The 19,728-nt window shown below is 54.2% G+C and overlaps 1 protein-coding gene across 6 annotated transcripts in view; it reads left to right on the plus strand.

Annotated features, from left to right (window-relative positions):
• The window catches only part of ANKS1A (ankyrin repeat and sterile alpha motif domain containing 1A), a 77,365-nt gene extending 57,855 nt beyond the window's left edge, over nt 1–19,510 (plus strand). For 3 of the 6 annotated variants that reach the window (XM_066204159.1, XM_066204161.1, XM_066204162.1), the window contains 10 exons: nt 8,336–8,434; nt 8,793–8,945; nt 9,066–9,173; nt 10,821–10,985; nt 11,330–11,455; nt 11,583–11,654; nt 12,064–12,150; nt 12,504–12,641; nt 13,270–13,440; nt 14,617–19,510. In XM_066204159.1, the coding sequence (XP_066060256.1) occupies nt 8,336–8,434; nt 8,793–8,945; nt 9,066–9,173; nt 10,821–10,985; nt 11,330–11,455; nt 11,583–11,654; nt 12,064–12,150; nt 12,504–12,641; nt 13,270–13,440; nt 14,617–14,736 (1,239 nt within the window). In that variant the 3' untranslated portion in view covers nt 14,737–19,510. Of the gene's footprint in view, nt 1–8,335; nt 8,435–8,792; nt 8,946–9,065; nt 9,174–10,820; nt 10,986–11,329; nt 11,456–11,582; nt 11,655–12,063; nt 12,151–12,503; nt 12,642–13,269; nt 13,441–13,877; nt 13,977–14,616 lie in introns of all 6 variants that reach the window. The other 3 variants (XR_010723823.1, XM_066204163.1, XM_066204160.1) reach the window with 3 other exon arrangements.
• Nucleotides 19,511–19,728: the final 218 nt, after the last annotated feature.

A 19,728-nucleotide genomic window follows, 5' to 3' on the forward strand; every position in this document is an offset into this window, starting at 1 on the left:
ACGTGCCGGCCGCCTCACTGGACAGGCTGCAGCTGGAGTGGGCAGCAGGGAGGGGTTGAGGGTCCTGCTCCTCTCAGGGTCTGCTGACCAACAGCTGAGAGGAGCTCAGGGGACCCACAGCTCCTGCAGGTGACGCTGAGAGTCGTGAGTGTCTCACAGGCTGTGCTGTGGAAGGGAAAGGTGCTCTGGAGCCTCCTCTCTGCTCCTGGGAATTCAGCTCTGCATCTGGGACAGAGTTGATCTTGATCAAGCATTGGCTTCACTTGGGGGTGGGTATCACTGGCACAAGTCAGCAGGATTACTGGGACATGGATGTGACGTGACGTTGGAGCGCCCTCGTCCACGTACGTGTTCCTGGGAAGGGACCAAGGTCTACTGAAATCTTGGATTGTGTAATCTTCTGGCTTGGTTGAAGGAAGAAAGGGGTGATAAAAGATGGATTTAGGTAGCTTGGCTTTCCAAAACACTGGAGTTCTCTTCCCACATCTTCATATTGGGTCACAATCTCTGTGTCTGCAGGAATTCTTCTACGCCCTTCAAGTTGCCTACAGTAGCCACACTGTGTTTATGGATAAGGCAGGGAAGAGGCTTTCCCTGTTATTCTGCCACTCTTGAGCACAAACCCCACTGTCCAAGACAGCAGCATCTTTTCCTCACCCTCTGCATTGCCACTGAGTGACCTTCATGGCCAGTACCGCTGCCACGGGGCAGTCGGACTGGGACACTCAGCTGCTGCTTTTCATATGGAGCTGGAATTGGGCAGCAGCCTGTGCAGGCAGCTGGGATTAGGAACAGCTCAAGTGGTGATAGTGCTTCCAGTCCTCCTTCTCTGCTCCGCAGCCCGCTGGGATTCCTTCATCAGAGGGGAAAGTTTATTTGTGCGGTGGGTGAGCACAACCGAGGCAAAGCTGCTGGCAGTGGCTGTGCTGTCCTTGACTTAGCAAAAAGACAGCTCTGCAAGTAGGATAAAACCCTCAGCAGCATTGCCTGCCAAACGTGAACAGCTCCAGTGAACCAGGAATGCCCACCCCACCACCCAGGAGGAGCAGCACTGCTGCCTCCCACGTGGAGGAACGCGGCCCCGTAGCGTGCGCCGAGTTCCAGGAGCCTCATTGCCTCATCCCTCACTAGAGGAGGGGAATGAAAGGTCAGATCACAAAACTGCAGCAGTGAGTGAGAAGTGTCATCCAGAAAAGTACACAATAAATGGACTTAATTGTCCTCAGCGGGCAGTGAGCCGGGAAGCCGGGAGAGCAGGAAAAATGTCACAGGAATATGGGCCAAGAGGGATTCTGCTGCTACTGGAGCTTGGCCCCATCATGTCTGCTGTGATCACCAGTGCATCTGCCACAGATGCCCCTTTCAGGAAGTCCACAGGAAATGGATTTTGGGATGCCCGGTGCCTTCCTGGTCCCTGCAGCAAACAGGGATTAACCCAGGGAAACAGCAGGCTGGACTTCACCCATCTGGAGAAGGCAAGGACGTGGCCACTGTAATGAGAAGGAATTGCAGTAATTAATGGTGGAATTCCTCCTCCACAGAAGTGGGGAAGGAAATGCCATTACCTGTTCCCTCACACGGTGTTTTGTGATCCCACAGATCCCATAAATGTATCTGAGATGCTTGCAAAAGCTTTCCCCTTCCCCTGGAGCGCGGGATCTTGCTGCTGCCCCGACAGCTTCCTCTGGGCTGACATCTGAGAAGGGCAAACCCCGCGTGCTCTGGCAGTTGTACCAGTGTTCTGGAGTTGAACTTTTTATTCAGTTCAAAGATATTTTGATTCACAAATGAGCAGGTAAAAGAGAACATAAACCATTTTTTATGGCTACTTTTTTTATTGTTCAAGCCTGGATTCCCATGGAGTGTGTGGAAAGCAGCTAATGCTGATTCAATGAGACAGCGTCAAAAAGGGAAATCTGTTCTCTGTGTGTAGTGCCCTGGGCTCCTCTGGGGGATTTTATTTATTTTTTTATAATTGGGGAGAAGTGGTAGAAAAGTGACGGTGGTGGAAGAATGGGGTGTCTGCAAATAATTTAGAGTACTGACATTAATTTGATTAAATGCAATTCAGGGCCATGTTAGATTAGCCTGCGGTGTTGTTCACCAACAGAACGGCCTTTCCTTCCCCTTCTCCTCTCTGTGTGTACAGGCAAAACCAGGATAAATGTGAAGTTGAAGCCTTGGCTCAGGTTGGCTCACCTTGGCTGGGTGGGTGTGAGCTAAGCTCGGCACCTCTCGTGCCTTCCCGGGCCAAGGGCAGCCCGGATCCACATCTGACTGGACGTGAACAAAGCCAGGTCTCCTTTGCTCTTCACATCCTGGGATTTGGGTGTGGGCTTACATCTGCACCATCCTCATTCTCACCTGGTACCTGCCCTGCTGGAGCACTGGCTTCTCCTGTGTCCTCAGTTGCTCAGTTCTGCTTGATCCAGTTCCGAATGGCCCAGCTTGGCGCGCAGCTGCTGGTCCCCTGGGCAGCAGCCAGGCTTTGGACATGCTCTGGGAATGTGTCTGCCCCAGAGCTTTTTTCTATTTTCATATAGAGCTTGTCATTTTATAGTAGCCATTTGGGGAGAACTGCACTGACGCATTCCAGTAGCAGTTTGCACCCAGGAACGATCTGTGAGGAACAGGGGCTCACCAGAGACTCCTGACGGGGTTTTACTGCATCTGCTCTTGTTGAAACATAGCAAGAACGTAGCCTGACCACAGCTGGTGCAGGGATTTTCATGCAGACTCAGGTGAGCCTTCTGTAACTCATGCCTGGGCTGTGTCAGGCTGGAACTGGAGCAAGCTCTCCTCAGCTGAGCAGAAGCTCTGAGTGGCTGTTTCTGGGTTTGGTCACTGCTGCCAGCCCCCAGGAACACGTGCCAGTGTCCCCAGACTGACTCTGCAGCACTAAATGAGCCCCTGAGAGTGGAGTTGGACCCTGGGGAAAGGGTCTCTGCCAAGCCCCTGAGTGGGAATCGCTTCATTCAACTAAATGAATTTTGTTTGACATCTCCCCAGTGGCTTCTGGCTGGTCCTTGGGAGGTTCCCCAGGACTGTGCTTTGTCCACCATGGTAGGGGTGTTTGGGTTGTCTCTGGAAGGGAATGGTGAGAGCAGAGGCATGCAGGCATCTTGAGTTGAAGGAAGTTTGAGGATCTAGAGAAATGCGGCAGAGCTGCGCCAAAGTTCCCCGGATAATAGGAATGGACTCCACGGGGAGCAGAGAGGTTGGAGTGGATTTTGAGGAGCAAAGTGGGTGGACCAGAACTGGCAATTTAGAGGATACTTACATTTGATTCATTAGTAGCTCCAGGCCCCATAAACATTTAAAAAGCCATTAAAGTTGCAGTTAATTTTTTTTGCCTCTCAATAAAATTGCCTGAACTTGACAACCATGACCGATTCCCTCCGTTGCCATTGTCACGCTGCCAGTCTGCATGGGGAGGAAAATTAAACAAAAATGAAGTGGCTGTGTGCTAATCTCAGATTTATTGTAGGGTTTTGTGTATGAGCCCCTTTTCCAGTTGATGCTCTGTGAAGAACTCGGGCTTCGTCATTGTGCCCATGGCCAAACAGATCCTTTCCTCTGCTTTCCACTCAAGTACCCCAGACTGCAGATTGCCATTAAGGGAAGGCACCAAACTCCACAGATCACAAAGCCAATTACAAACACACGTTTGTGTGACCAAATGGGGTCCCCCCGCTCTGAGATCTGGGTGTGCAGGGCCCAGCTGTGAGCTGGACACATCTCCATCTCCCACATCCAGGCTGCCAAAAGCAGAGCAATAGCAGTGACAGCAGAATCTTCAACAAGATGCAAATTGTCTCGAATGCACTGAGGGGAAAAAGAGAAAGAGCTTTGTGTGCACTTTGTATGCAGAGAGCCTTCAGCTGTCTCTCTGCTTGGGATGTCTGCAGGAGCCTTTGGAGTCTGGGAACGCCGTGTTTGGGTTTGGCATCTGTTGCTTTTGATAGCAGAGACATCCTGGTGCCCATCCTCCCCGTGGCTGCCCGTGCAGGGTGTGCTCACAGCAGCCTTGGCGCCGGGGTCCATCCGCTGCCGGCCCGGCCACGCGTCCTGCACGGAACACTCGCTGCCTCGGGCCCTTCCTTAGCTGGAACGAGAGCATGGACAGACGCCAGGCTCTGGGGAAGAAGCAGCATCTGAAAATTGGGTAGTTAAGTGCCTGCAGAGTGTCCTGCTGGAGGAAGAATCTGGCAGATTTTGGCAGCGCTGCCTTTGGCTCAGTCACTTTGGGGTCACCTCGGAAGCAGGAGGGGACACTGCCTTATGCCAGGTAACCTCTGACTGGGTTTTTTTCCTTTAATGAGAAACCTGGAGCATCACAGGCTGTTTAACTACAGTGCAGGCAGTGAGGCGTGACCAAAGCCAACCCTTTTTCCAAGAGCTCGTGTCGCTGCAGGCGGGTGGGCTGCACCAGCATCCCGCAGGGCTCCCAGTGAGGACAGGGGACACTGGCAGATCCCTGCCCTCCCTCGGGGCGGTGCGGAGGGCAGAGATGGGTCAGGAGTGTCCCTCATGCTGCTGTGTATTTGTGCCTTTCCATGGAGGGGGCTCAGTTTGGCTCAGAGGAAGCTGAAGGCCAGGTTAGGGGATGAAGGCCCCTCTGACTGCGTGGCAGCTGGGACCTGGGGTGGGACTCAGCCTACCCAGTTTCAGGTGTCTCACTGCGCTGATGGTTCAGCTTTTTGGAGCAACCAAAGTTGCTCTGCCTGGAGCAGAGGAGTTCTGCCCCAGGTAATGCATTTCACCCCGTGTCCCTTCCCTGGCTGAGGCCAGGTGGGGACTGGTTCCTGACAGAGCATATGGTGAGATGTTGGGTTGAAGGAGCTGTTGGCTGCTCCAAAATGTGGGTGACAGTGAGAGCTCTGGCCCGGGCCAGCCCTGAGCCTCCCTCAGTCTGGTCTGCCCTGTGGAGCTGAGGCACCCAGGAGGAGCGTGCAAGGTAAAAGCACTTGTCACGAGGAATAAAATCGGAAACACGTCTTGGGAAAGTCTTTTTGATTCTAATTGGCGTCTCTGAGGCTGCTGCTGGAGGCTTCTGGAGGACTGGGCTGATGGCAGAGCACATCCCGGAGCCCTGCTCTCCCCACTGAGTCTGTCCTCAGAGGACCTGGGGAGGGGCTGGGGGGAGCTGGGGCTGCTCTGTGCCCTCAGAGGGACACTGGGGGATTGCATCTGCTGACCTGTGGCCAGCACCAAAGAGAACCAAAGAGCAGCAGTGGCCCATGCAGAGCAGCTCTGCCCCTTGGCTCGTGTCTGAGGGTGTGTTGGGTGCAGACAGGTTTAAAGTCTGGCTCCTCTGTGTGGCTGGCAAAGGTTAAAAGATCTCCAGTGTCTTTGTATTTAATTCTCTCTTTTAGTGGCAGATTATTGTTTTCCATGGGAGTTGAAATCCAGATGGGTTTGAAGGACATTTCTCCTGCACCAGGGGCTGGAATGATTTGTTCGGAGCTGCTACGCTTTGTCTATCCTTGTTAAGTACCCCAAGAATACAGACTGCCACCGAGGGAATTTAATGTGACACATAAAAATAAGGAGTGCAGAAGAAAGCTGTAGGCTTCACAGTGTTTAACTACCTTATATCCTTGCTACAGAGCAAGCAATTTTCTTCAAATTTGAGATGCTAAAGGTGAGAGAACACCTACTGCCCTGCCTTGGGGCTGACGCTGGTGCCCTGTAGGAGAACAAGAGCCACCAGCTCCATGCTGCTCATGTGGGATCACAACCATGCCAAAGGGGATTAGCACCAAAAAGGGCTCAACACTGGAAAGTGAGCATGAGTGAAAATGTAAATAGGATCAGCAAGCTTGTTTAGTTTTTATACATGAAAATTACACATCGCCATTGTCACAGCTCGTTTGGCTGCTAACTGTTCCTGCTGTCCGGGTGGCACAAAGGGAAGGGCTGGCTGTGAGCTCTGCCCTTGCCAGCATCTTCCCTGCACTACCCCAGCCTCAGCCCTGGCTCTCTGCAGGGGGATGGAGCCAAAGAGCACCAAGATGGGCAGATCAAGGGAGCAGAGCAGGCTCAGGCTTTGGGAACTGCAGGTTTCAGGTACCTGAGGTGTGACATGCTGTGGGCTCTTCAGTCCCTCCCTGTTCCTCCCCCACACAGGGCAGTAGTACTTTGCTTTCCAAACCTATGAGAGAAATCCCATCACTTGCTCTGGCCCTCTTTGTTCATTTCAAAAAGCCCTTTTGAAGCCATCTCTCTCTGGGAGAGGAATTCCTCGAGCACATGCTGCGTTCCTGCCAGGTGAGGTGTCTGTCAAGGGAGTTAATCCCCGTTAATCCCTTCCCTCCTCCCCAGAGCCGAGCACACAATCTCCTGCTGTTACAGGAATGCACATTAAATGTGGCTCTTTGGCTTAAAATTCATGAACAAGAAAGGGGAGGGGATGTTTCCATCTTTCTGGTGGGATGCTGCTGCCCACCCGCCAGAGGTCACTGCCCTGGCCGCAGCCGCTCCATGTGTTAATCACTGGGAGTTTGTTCCCAGTCCAAGAGAGTTGCTGCTTGTGCACCAAATGGGCAGCCTGGAGCTTTTAGCAACAACCTGCTTCTTACTCACTGATTTTGTGCAGTTGAGGGGTGCACAGAACCGTTCACGTGATGTGGTTCCATCCTCTCACTCGTGGTGTGCAGTATCACCTCTCAGGTGAGCTCCTGGTGTCCCTTGGCCTTGCTCACAGGCTCTGGGGTGCAGGGCAGATGGGTCTGGCCATGATCTGGTGTCCCCAGGGACTCTGGAGCAGTGGCTCTCCCCAGCACAATGGCCCTGGCTGGCACAGTCTGTGAACTGGCCTTTGGGAAAACACAGAATGAACCCTGCTCCTCCCCCGTGGGCTGCAGAGCCGTTTAGTCATGACTTTTCTGTTGTTTAAACAGCTCGGACAAATAAATGCCTTTGTGCCATGGCTGTCAGCTCAGGCTCTGCTCTCCTGTCCCCTCCCAGCTCTCCAGGAGTGAAATGTGTGGGATCTGACCCGCCAAGGGGGGGGGGGGGGGGGGGAGGCAGAGGAGCCCTGTCAGGGGGTGGTGGGGGCTCTACCTCCTGCCACCCACTGCTCATTTGCCACTGCTGTTTGCTAAATGACTAGTCTGGGCTGCAGGGCAGCTCTCCCGCATGGCAGAGAGATCTCTGGGTATCTCTTATCTCTGGTGTTAATTCCCTGTTTCCCTGAACAGTCTGTGGCCCATGGAAGAGCAGCTCCTGGGTGGTGGAGAGCCATGTGCCATGCTGCTCTGCTGTCACCACACCCTCCAGGGAAGTGGCAGTGATGCTCCCTGGCAGGAGCAGAGCAGCTGCTGGCATGGCCGGGAGCAAAGACACCCTCGGGAGGTGGCTGCTCTGGGGCAGCTGGCTGCTTTTAAAGCAGGTAACACTCAGCAAAGCACACGTGCTGAAATCCCACGGAAGTGTGGATGGGAAGGGGTAGGAAATTCTTGCTGCCCTTTATGGAGGGTGTCTGGCAATCTCACCCGCCCTCACCTTCCCTGCGGCCGGCCCTAATTGGGTTTCTCTTATAAAACCAAAATGTGGAGCAGTGAAGCGCTGTCGGCGCACACCTGCTGGGACTCTCTGGGGAGCAGAGGGAGGCAGGGCCAGGGAGGGGGTCTGGGCTCCAGCTCAATCCTTCAGTCACACAGCGTGGCTCTGCCAGGCGTGGGGAGCGTGTCCTGCTGAGCTCTGCCCAGGTAGGAGGGCAGGGAAGCAGGTTGTGACAGAGGCTTTTAAAGGGGGGTGCAGTCCGTGTGCTTCTGCTCTGCAGGGGGACGGGGGCAGAAAATGGGTTTTAACAGCACAGCGTGGGGTGACTGGAGCATCTCTGGCCCTGCCTGGAGCCAGAGGAGACACCTGACCTCCCCCTGCTGCCAGGGAAAGCAGTGTAGGTTTCTCTGTGGCCGTGGAGGGAGGTTGAGCAGATCCCAGAGCCCCTGCTCAGGCATGGAGGGGCTGGGGTCTGCTTGGGCACTGTTAGAGGATGTTTAAAGTCTCCGTGTGTCGAATTTCACGGGAGGTAGCTGTAAGCCATGCCCCGGGGCTAGAGGCTGGAAGGGCTCCCAGAGCAGGGAGAGGAAGGCAGTGCTCCGTGTGCTGCAGCTCTGCTCAGTGCTCCTGTCAGCCCTCTCTGTGCCCAAGGTTGGTACATGGGGCAGTACTCGCAGCCTTGGAAGCCTTCCTTATCCTTCTCCTCTTCCTCCTCCTCCTCCTGCTGCCAGGATGTGCTGGAGGTCAAGTCAGGAGGGTGATGTCCATTCACACACCTGTGTGGCTCCTGTTGTCCCCTGCTCCCATGTCACCCCTCCTGTCCCCACAGGGCTGTAATGTCATGGAAGACCAGGACCTTCGGGATATCGGGATCGGTGACCCGCAGCACCGCCGGAAGCTGCTCCAGGCTGCTCGCTCCCTCCCGAAGGTCAGCACCAGCCGAGGATGGGGCATTGCCAAGCATGGCTCTCAACACAGGGGAAACAAAAGCCAGACCCTGTATCTCCAGCCATTGAGGAATCTCCGGGGCTGTGGGAAGGGTGTGGGGAATAGCAGGGAGGAGGAGGAGGAGTATACTGTTCTTCCAGGCTGTGTGGGTGGTGGTAGCTCCATGCTGGGACTGTTCCTCCTGCCAGTCTTGATCCCAAGCACATTCTTTGTTTGTACTGTGCTTTTGGTACTGGCTAGTGGAAATGGTGATGGCCTGTAAACTGATTTTCATTGACCCCATATCCCTTGGGATCCCGACTCCTGCAGCTTTTAACACCTTTCTTGTGCTTTCACAGTTGAAACCCCTGGGCTGCGATGGGAATAGCCAGCCATCAGTTCCTGCATGGCTCGACTCCCTGGGGCTGCAGGATTATATCCAGTCCTTCCTCTCCAGTGGCTACAGCTCTATTGACACTGTGAAAAACCTCTGGGAGCTGGAGATAGTAAATGTGAGTGTCGCCCCTCTCCCGCCAGGGCAGCAAGGTCCTGCCCTGTCCCCTGGGGCGGCACTTGCTACAAGTCTCTCAGAGTAGCTCTGTGCCCGTGGTGACCATGATCTCTCCCTGCAGGTGCTGAAAGTGAACCTGCTGGGCCATCGGAAGAGGATCATCGCCTCGCTGGCAGACAGACCCTACGAGGAGCCACCAGCCAAGCCACCACGGTTCTCACAGCTGAGAGTGAGTCCCTGCTCATGGTTCCCTGCCAGGCTCGTGTGTCAGTGCTGGGAAAAATCTTGCCGTGGCTGGTGGTGTCTGTTCAGCTGCTCACCTCATACTCTTCAGCCACCCAGGCAGCAAATACTTGTGCAGAGGAAACCTTGCAGTGAGTGAGGCAAGATAATTCCAGCCCTTGCAGATCAGCCTCTGGGTGCTGACCCCATGGGAATGGTCAGGCTGCCCCTTGGGATCAGGAGCCTTCACTGAAGGGGTGCCATCCCACCTCTGCCCTGCACAGAAGGGACCTCTGAGCCCACTTTCTTGCCCTTGTTTCCTGGTCAGAGATGTGGGAGCTTTCAGCAGGCAGGAGTGACCCAGCCCAGCTGGAGAGGGGCTGCAGCTGGGACTTGGTGTTTGATTGCACCCTTGGGATCCGGAGCCCTCTCCCTGGCCCGGCTGGGCTGCTGAGAGCTCCCGCTCTCGCTGCCAAATAACACTCGACAAGATGTGTGGATGTTGATTTTTGCTGCAGGAGTGGCAGCATTTGGATGTCAGGCCCTTGTTATGGGGCTTGGCTGGGAGGGAAGCATCACATTCCCCGTTTTTCCTGAAAACTGGCTTTTGAGAGCTGAGTTTGGCAAAAGCTGCTGGGCTGCTGAGCTACCCTGTGAGCACAGAAACGAGGTAGCATGTCGTGTTGCCTCCTCCTAGAGATTGCTAATCAGCTTCCTGGAGCAGGAATTGGAGTGATTAGAGTTTACCCACCCTAAACATCTGGTCCTTGCCCTGCTGCAGAGCTCTGCCCTCTTGGATTCCCAAGGCTTTTGAACCCAAACGGCCTTAGCTGAAGTGAGTTGGGCAGCTGTGCCCTGCTTGCTTTTAGGAGCTGGGTTCAAGCATGAGAATAGAGAGGGTTCACAGTGGTGCTGCACTGGGAGGGTGCCCAGTGCAGACCCACTGCTCAGCCCCCCGAGCCGGGCAGCAGGAGCGTGGAAGGGACCAGCAGCCAAGGATCTGCAGCGTGAGCCGGGCGAGACTGAAGGCAGCGGGGCTGAGGAGGGGAGAGGGCTGCTTTGGTGCGGCTCAGCTGATTGAGATGCTGCGCGGGGAGGCTGGGTGGGAGAATGGGCCATTTGCAGCATTTCCTGGCGCTGCAGCTGGTGAGCTCCAGCGCTGGCTGCGGCGCGGGGGGCGGGCGGACGTCAATGGCAAATCAAGCGAGTGGGTTGAATGGGACTAATGCGGCCGCAGCTGTGCCGAGGCTCCGGCCGTGCCTGCGGGCCCTGGGCGCGCTCTGGCGGCGGCTCCCGCGGCTCCTCTGCTGGGGTGGCTGATCATCATCACCCTCGGGTGCCTAGCTTAGTGCTTTAGGGGAACCCACCCCTCTGGAGTCACCTTGCCCCCAGCCTAGCGTGTCCCCTGCCCTCCTGGGATGGCATGCTGGGCACAAAGGGCTGAGTACTTGGCCGAAACCATCCTGGAGCAAATCAGGTGTCTCATGCTGAAGGTAAAGGGTGGGATTGGCACTGAGGCAGGAGCCCCCAGAGCAGGTGCTGACCCCGTTGGTCCACTCAGTGCACCCTGTGTCAGGCAATGTAGAGGGATTGACGGGGGGGCACAGCACAACCCAAGCTCACTGGGACCCTTTGTGGTGTCTGCTCCTTCCAGTGCCAGGACTTGATGTCCCAGACGTCGTCACCCCTGAGCCAGAACGACTCGTGCACGGGCAGATCTGCCGATCTCCTGCTGCCCTCCGGGGACACTGCCAAGAGGCAGCACGATCGTGGCACTGAGGTTGCTCCCTACTCCAGAGTTGAGCGCTACAAAGCACAGGTTAGTGGGTGCTTTTGTGTGTCCTGGGGGCCCTCTGCACAGGCTCCCCAATCTCTGGAGCCAGGGAGAAGGGAGGATGATGCAGGGAGGGATCTGGTCAGGCTCAGCTTCCCTCAGACATTAGGGCTAGCAGCTCCTTTATGCCTCAGTTTCACTGCAAAAATGGATGGCTCACACTTCCATCAGCACTGACACTTTAACCCCCTGTGCTGCCTCCACCCAGCTCCTTGGGGGACTTTGCCATTGCCATCCTCATTCCCCTCAGCTCAAAGACTCCCCCTGAGAGCTGTTCCAACCCAGGTTGAACCCCTTGTGCCTTCACATCCATGTTTCTTCCCGTGCAGGAGGACCGTCGGGAGTCCAAGCTAACCCTGCGCCCCCCCAGCCTGGCAGCTCCATATGCCCCCGTTCAAAACTGGCAGCACCAGCCCGAGAAGCTCATCTTCGAGTCCTGTGGGTACGAGGCCAACGTAAGTGGCTTTTGGTTTGTGGGGGTGGTGAGGATGAGGAGGCTCGGGGGGTCAGGCTGTGGGGTCTCAGGGCAATGTCATTGCCCTGGAATTGGCAGGATTTCACATCTCTCCCTCCTTCACGCAGTACTTGGGCTCCATGTTGATCAAAGACCTGCGAGGGACAGAGTCTACACAGGACGCCTGTGCCAAGATGAGGGTACGGGGACCCTGGGGCCGGGGGCTTCACTTGCAGCTTGTGGTGGATGATGTAGGTTGGGGACGGGGGAACTCAGTGGTTCCCCAAGCCCTGTAGGGGCCCAGACCACCAAACGGGCAGTGTCACTGTCTCTGGTGAACTTCCCCTTCCCAGCTTTGTTACCAGTACCCGGAAGGTCGGTGCACTGGGACAGTGGGTGTTTGCACTGGGGAAGTGGTGGCTGGATTCTCTTCAAGTCCCTGTCTCTTCCCCTCTGCTTCCAGCAGGAGCTAACTTTCCTCCTCCTGGTCCCAGATCCCCAAAACTTCCTGTACAGGCCTGGGGGTCTCTGAGGTGTGCTGGGGCAGGGTGCGGGTGAGGAGGGAACATCCATTCACAGTTGGTCACTTGAGTATTCTCGTTTCTGAAGAAATCCACGGAGCACATGAAGAAGATCCCAACCATAATCCTGTCCATCACGTACAAAGGGGTGAAGTTCATCGATGCCTCCAACAAGGTGAGCTGCAGGTGCCTCAAAGTCGGTGTCTGGAGAGACATAGCCTGCAATCCCACCTGCCTGGGGGCTGCAGGTCACTTTTTATGGCCACAGAAACCACAGCTGGTCTTGGGGAGCTCTTGGGGCTGGGGGAGAATACCAGGGTGGTGATGATCACCTGAGTGCCGAAGTCTGGGCAGACTAGCTGCTTGTGGACCATGTTGCCATTTATTCCTGCCATGGGAGGGAGCTGGGACTAGTCTGGCTGGGACACCCCCCTTCCATGTCCCCAGGACACCCTCCACAGCCACCGTTTGCCGGGTGTATTTGCCATCCCCAGAAGGGTGACGGGTGCTTGTGGTTGACCCCGGCAGAATGTCATTGCTGAGCACGAGATCCGGAACATCTCCTGTGCTGCTCAGGACCCTGAGGATCTCTGCACATTTGCCTACATTACCAAGGACCTGCAGACCAGCCATCACTACTGCCATGTCTTCAGCACTGTGGATGTGGTGAGTGCATTGTCATATTACATCTCCCAGTCCTTCACAGGCCATTTGTTTCATCCCTCAGCTTTATTGGCTAGTCACAAACTCCTCCTTTCCAGGGTTCTTTCACTGATTTTTACCATAAAGTAGTCTTGGTTCCAAATGCCTGTCCTTTGGACCTCTGTGAACAAAGAGAATATTTGTCTGGCTTCATTACTGCCGTCTCCAGCGCTGAATAAAGCAGGGCAGGAGCTTTTCCTCCTGGGGAATGTGCCGTGCACAAACCCCTAACATGCTCTCAATTATGTTGAGCATAATGGGCTGATTTAACAACCTTTTAACTCAGAGAGGGTAGAAGGGTGACTTGCTTTTATACTTGGGCAGAATCAAAATTGCACAAGACTTTTGGGCTATTTTTCTTTAGGCTGCTTCACTGCAGTGCAGGTGGGACTTTACATGTGGGCAGGGGACCCTGGGGGTGGTCCCAGTGCTGGCAGCTCAGTGGCTTTGCCAGGGACACAGCAGGATGTGACCTGCTGATGGGAAGGCACCAGCTCTGCCAAGGTCTGTGACCCCAGAGCAGCTTCTGAGCACAAGGGGGACTGTGCACAGGGTGATTTGACAGCTTTGTGTTCTCTGTGTTCTCTCGAAGAACCTGACGTACGAGATCATCCTCACGTTGGGGCAGGCATTCGAGGTCGCGTACCAGCTCGCCCTGCAAGCCCAGAGAGCAAAGTCTCTGGGTGCTGGAGCAGGAGAAATGATTGAAACAAAATCTTCCAAACCAGTGCCTAAACCACGAGCAGGCATGAGGAAATCCGCGGTAAGTGGTGCGGGCAGGAGTGACCTGCTGGGCTGAGCTGGGGGTTCTTGTGGGTACCACACCCCTACACCTGCCCTGGGTGGTGGGGGGAGCCCAGACATGGTCCAGGGGGGCCTGTCCTGCTGCTGGCACTGCAGGTCTGTGCCTGTGTCAGTTCTGCTGCAGAGCTGGGGCTCCTCCTGGTAGCAGGAGGGCAGGCAGAGTTGGAAATAGCCCAGGTGGGATGGGGCTTTAGTGCCCTGCTGGGTCCAGCACAAGCTTCCATGTGCAAACCCTGCAGAGCTGCAGTGAGATCCATAGGTGAGCTGCACTATGGGATTCCCCATAGCCAAAACCAGCTGAGACTGGAGCTGCTGAGGAGCAGGGACTGCTGCACAAGCCACTGCCTTCCTTTAATGTCTCCTTTTGTCTGTGTTCTGCTTGCTCCCCCCGCTCAGGTGCCGCTCCCTCCCGACACCCGCTGTTGTTACTGTCACACCTGTACAACACACCGCCCCTCCTACCTGCCGCTGCAGTCTGTTAGTCCTGGAGCGAAGGTCTTTACCCTTCTTCCTGCCATCCTCCCTTCCCAACCGACCCGGGCTGCCTCCCCACTTCCTGTATCTCCTGCTGTGCCCCCGTGTCCTGCCTCACTGTTGTTCCTTCCCCTGCTCGTTCTGGCCCACGCCGGGGGTTCAGATGAACCCCGGGGATCTGCTGCTCCCACCTGCCCCCGCTGACGCAGTGTGGCAGCTTTCAGCTAACCCCGCTGCTCCTGCTGGGGTGGTAACTTCCCCCTGGCACCCTGATTTAGCAGGACAAGAGGAAAGAGCCTTGCTTGGTCAGGAGGTTAAATCACGTGGGAGCTCACCTGCCAGGAGCTGTCTCCCTCTGTCCCATTTCTGTAGAGCTCCGTTTTTCATGCTTGTTTGAGATGAGCGAAGCTGTCGCTGATGGTGACAGGGACTCACAGCCTAATGCAGGGAGTCATCTTGGGGTGCTGGGTTGAGACTGACGTGGCCAGACACGTTTTAGCTGTGAAGGACTCAAATGCCTCCCCAGCAAGAGTTGCTCCCTTGCACACGTGCACATTTTTGGGACGGGCAGTAGGCAGGCAGGCGCTCCGTGCTTTGAGTCCCCACTCGTTCTGTCCCAGAAGCACAGGTGTCCTAAGATGCCCTTTCTCTCGTTTTCTAGCTGGATCCCCCTGAAGCGGACCAAGACTCCCAGTCTCATGCCAGTGTCTCCTGGGTCGTGGACCCCAAGCAGGACTCCAAGCGGACCCTCAGCACTAAGTATGAGACCACTATCTTCTAAAGCAAACGCCCGCGTCCGCCCCGTCTAACCGTGCCTTTGCGATCTGATCTGTCTGCTCTTCTAAACTCCCTCTTCCTCCAGCTGCTCGCCCTGAGCCCGCGTAGGCACCTCGTCCAAGGCAGCAGCACTTAGGAGACTGTAGACTTAAACGGCTTTTGTACCTGATCGCTGCTGAACACTGTGAATCTCCTTACTCGGAAACAAGGGTAACGCGCTGTAGCTGCCCGTGAGGCGGGAGGAGCAGAGAGGGCAGGCTGGCAGTCGGAGATGCGGATCCAAGAAAGCTGCCCACCGTTTTCACGTCTTCCCCCCTCGCTCTGGCACTGTGAATCCCTGGGGCAATGTGATACTCCCCAGGCCTTTTTTTTCTATCTCACCTTGTCCTTGGACTGATGGAGACCTCTTGTCTCTACGGTGCACACACTCCCTCCTCCTAAGGTCCTTCTCTTCCCGACTGAGCCACGGCTGTCTACTGTTCAGTGAACTCACCTCTCCTTCCCTGCCCGTTGAACCGACACTAACCACTGTGATGCTCTCTGCAAATAACACACGGGCACTTCCACTTCCTCACGGCCACCCTTGCCCGCAGTCTTCCTCCTCAAAGCTCAGCGCAGAACTTGCTCTGGGTGGTGGGGGAACGTTGGTTTGGGCCGGGTGTGATCGTTCCCACTGTGAGCTCTGTCCCCTCAGAGGTGAGGGGGGGGGTTGGTTGCATGCATTTCAGTCCCTTGTAGGTTTTTCTTCCCCTCATAGTCCTTGTGTTTACAGTCACCAGACTTCTCATGAGCGCTGGGTGTAGTTCTCACATGGCAGCCTGTGGTTAAACTTCCAAAGGCACGTGTTGTTGTTAGCCCCGGGCTGGGGAGGGGGCGTGTCAGCTGGACACCACAAGCAGCATCACCAGGGAGAGGTCAGGGAGCAGCCCTGGGTTATTTGCCCCTGGTGTTAGGGCCCAGCAGCAGCTTGTCTGAGTTTTGCTGTGGCTTTGGAGCTGCTGTCTCAGAGCTTCCATTTCCCCTCACCTGTGGTGAAATACGATGTTTCAAAGTCCTTATTTAGCTCTTTCTCAGGAATGAGTTCTATCTCCCAAGTCATTTGCAACTTAATGGCAAACTGACCTCAGACTGAGGGCTCAGATAGTGGGAACCCAGTTAGAGGACTAAAAGTGAAAGTAGTGTCTTAAAGAAAAAAAAATCAAAGGAAAGCTCCTTCTAGTTACATACATTTCATATGCCACAGAGCCCCCTGACACAAAGTCAGCACTGCCCAGGGCCTGCAGTGCCACCCTGCCAGCCTTGGGGACAGCAGAACATTGCTGTGCCTGAGGTGCTCCGGGAGGTTGGGTTTGGGTTCCATCAGCACTTTTCCAAGCTGTAAGAGTGCCCTGAAGGTTTCTGTGTCCCTCTAAGAGAAACTCAGTCCCTGGGGTGGGTGGCAGAGCAATTTCTACGTGTAGGTGTTCACCACGCAGCTGCCACACGTCCGCCCAGGCTCAGAGGGTCTGAGCTCTTCACCTCTCCCTGCTCTCAGCTGAGAAGGGCAGGTCCCTCCGCACCCCCTAAATTCGGGTCACGAGAGCATGTGCCTTTCTGAGGGTGACCAAACCCAGCGGGGATCACAGGCAGCCCTTCCCAAACCGCGCCGCTGCCGCTCTGTGTCCGTAGCCCTGACGTTTTTTGTGTTCCATCTCCGGGCCGTTGACCTCGCCTTTCCCAGCACGTGTTTTTGTATGACTCGCAAATTCATTCCATTATCTTCCTTTCTGTTTGCCTCTGCGAAGCTGAGCTCCGGGCAGCCGTCTCCTACCACAGGATGTAGTAGCGGGGCAGAGACCTGGGACGCAGTGGCCTCCTGACATGAAGATCATCTCCCTCTGGCGCGGGTGGCTGCCTCGGAGTGGGTGCGTGGCTGCTCGGTGAGGGCTCCCAGAGCAGAGAGGGGAAGGGACCCGGCCTCCTCCAAGGAAAGCTGCTCTCTCCATTCCTAGAGAAGGAAAACTCGGGACTCGGAGGCCGAGAGCGATGTCGCCTTTTCTAGTTTGAGACACAACGTCTTTCGACCCGTTTCTTTTTTAACGAAGTGACACAGAGTAAATCCGGTTCACGGTTTCAATGTAGTGCTGCAGCTTTTTGGTGAGGAAAAAAAAAACAACAAATTTTTATTTCCTGAGAATCCCGCAGTCCGGCGAGGAGCACGATAGAAGGTCTTAGCAGGGGCGTGGTGTACGCATTTCTGACGGTACTTACTCTGCTTCAGCTCTGGGTGAACAGGAGAGAACGCCAAATTCTTGGAGATCGCCTCCTCCCGTGTGAGAACCTGCTGGGGTAAGTCTGCATCCTGTTCTCCGAGCCACTCCACGCTTTTGTAGCAAATGGAAGTAACTTGAGGAAAAGAATCTGCAAAGGATCTTTCACCCCAGAGCAGCTGTGGCCAATATCCCCGATGGTACAAAGCTTCCTTATCCCCCGAACTGTCCTGTTGCAATACTTGACATTTCTATGGCAAGGACCCCGTTTCTTCCCGTTTCCGCACTGAATTCCTGGGGACGACTCCCTGCTCCAGCCTCTGTGCACCTGTCTTGTTTTTAAATGCAGTTATGCCCTGAAGGGTTGGGGTTTTTTTGAGTATATTCAATTGTGATTTAGCACTTTTTTGATACTAGCTCATTATTTAATTAGTGCAACCGTTTCAGAAGATGAACAAATAAGGAGTTAAATTTTGGGCATTACACTGAAGCAGTCCATCCCCAAGGACAAACCACATCAGCCTGAGGGAGGCTTGGCCCCAGCCGAGCCCAGTGTCCCCAAAGACACTACCTCAGAGGTGCTGTGTGCTTGCTTTTATTCCGAATTACGGGAGTGTTTCACAGTGGTTTGGGCTGTGACTGATGTGTTTTCAGACTGTTCCCCTCTGGGGAGAATGTTAAAATGGTTGTGATTTGAATTCTTCAGATGCAAAATGTAGCGCAGCGCGTCCGTTGTGATCTCGTCAGGCCCTGTCAGGGCTGTGGGACCTGCTGCCACACGAACGCTGTGCCCGAGTAATTCCTGTTTAACTCCAGTTGCTGCTGTATGTCAGGACTTCCTTTAGTCTCTCTCACCAGTGAGGCTGGGAGGGCAGTGAACCGTAATCCCAAGGGCACAGACCTGTAAAGGATTGGGAAGGGGGAGTGGAGATTTTGGGTTAAGTCAATGAATTTAGGAAACCTAACATTCCTTGTTATGCACATGTTGCAATTCATACTGGTGTAAGTGTAAATATTTGATGTGTTGGCAACAAGTCTTTGGTGAGATTGCAAATTGAACCTCTGCTTGGGAGGAGGGACACCTTTCCTTTCTGACACGTGAGCTTTTTTGGAGGTTGGCTTGGAGGTGACGTGGTGATGAAGACTCCAATCTTCAGGCACTGGGCTCAGTGACCCTGGTGGTCCATTCCAGCCCCACGTGTAAACCTGTGGTTGTCTTTAGTGATCCATTCTTTAGCCAGATACTCCCTTTCTCACCTCACAGACAGAGCAGTTGTTTTGGCAGTTCAGTGTGGTGGGGTCTTTCAAGAGACTGACCCTGGGCTGTGCCAGTCTCGCAGCCACCCTCACCCACCCACTGTGCAGTATTCGGGCTCTTCCTCCCTGCAGGGTTTTGTGCTATCTGGAGGAAAATGCCCCAAATTTCTGGTGCTGAACATGACATTGCATCCAACTGCATCTGCTGTATTACCTGCCTGGGAAGAGTTGGGGCTGCCCTGGGCCTTGTTCCTCTCTTTAATGACAGGTTGTGTTTCACAGACTTTGGTTTGTGGGCTGAGCCCTCACTCACAGCCGGCAAACAGAGTTGCCGAGTTTTGTCTTTCTTTTTATAGGAGGGGATGATATTTTTTTTCAAATTGAAGATGCTTTATCCTATTTTTTTGTGTTTACAAAGAAAAAAAAAAAAGCGCTAATCTTAGCTGTTCAGCTGACTTTAAACTTGCTTTGGGATTGTTCTTTTTAGAAGAAATCATGCAACCTTTTTGGGGTACACACCTGTCCCCCCTCCCAGGGAGAAGATGCGGCACCTTCCAGGCTGTACCTGTAGTGAAGTCTGTACCTTCAGGAGGCTGCTGAGACACAGAGCAGATGCCAAAAAGCCCTGAACATGTCCCGTTCTGTGTGCAGCTGAGGTGGAGCCAATGCTTTAACGCTCCTTCCACCCACCTCAGAAGTTTCCAGCAGCAGCAGCAGCAGCATTTCCCCGGCTCTGCTCAGATCCGTGTTTTGGAGCCGGCACAGCGCTCGCAACGCTGTCGTGTTGCAAAGGTCTCCCTTTTAGATCTCACATTGGTATTACCTTTATTTTTTTTTTCCCAGAAGAAAAGTACCTGTGCTGTTCTCGCTAAGTCAACCCAGCTCAGACATTTTTCTTACCCACAGAAGAATAACCTGGGATTCCCTGACAGGGCAGAGACAGTCGAGTTCAGTTTGCAATGTGGACATTTTTGCTAATTGTGATGTATGGCAGTGGGGCTGATTTGTAATACAAATGTTATTTAATCTGTCTGTATTTTGATACTTGAATTTCCTTTTATTTCCTGTATATGCAATTGTTAATCTGTTCAAATTTGTCTGAATTTTAAACATCTTGTGGTACCAAACATAACCAATCTGTGCAACAACATAGACTGACCTCACTACAACAAGGCGAGATTGTAAATATTCCTGGGCTTCCAGCAGTCGTTTTGTTGTTTTCATAATTGTACAACTTAGAACAGACAGAATTAATAAACAACCTTAGACACACGTGTGTGCTGTTGTGTGCGGCCCCAGTGTTGTGCCCGAGTCCTCCTGGGGGTCTGTGTCAAAGCAGGGCAGTTCTCATCCTGCAGGCACTGGCTGGGGGGTTTGGGAGCTTTGGTTGAAGCTGCTCTTTCTGCAGTCAGTCATAATGACCCAAACATTGAATATTATTCTTTCCAGAGTAATTTATGCGTAAAATCACATCCAAATGTTGTGTTAAA

This window comes from Chamaea fasciata, unplaced genomic scaffold (genome assembly GCF_029207755.1).
Source record: "Chamaea fasciata isolate MVZ Bird 193981 ecotype frontalis unplaced genomic scaffold, bChaFas1.0.hap1 SCAF_25, whole genome shotgun sequence".
Taxonomy (NCBI): Eukaryota; Metazoa; Chordata; class Aves; order Passeriformes; family Sylviidae; genus Chamaea; species Chamaea fasciata.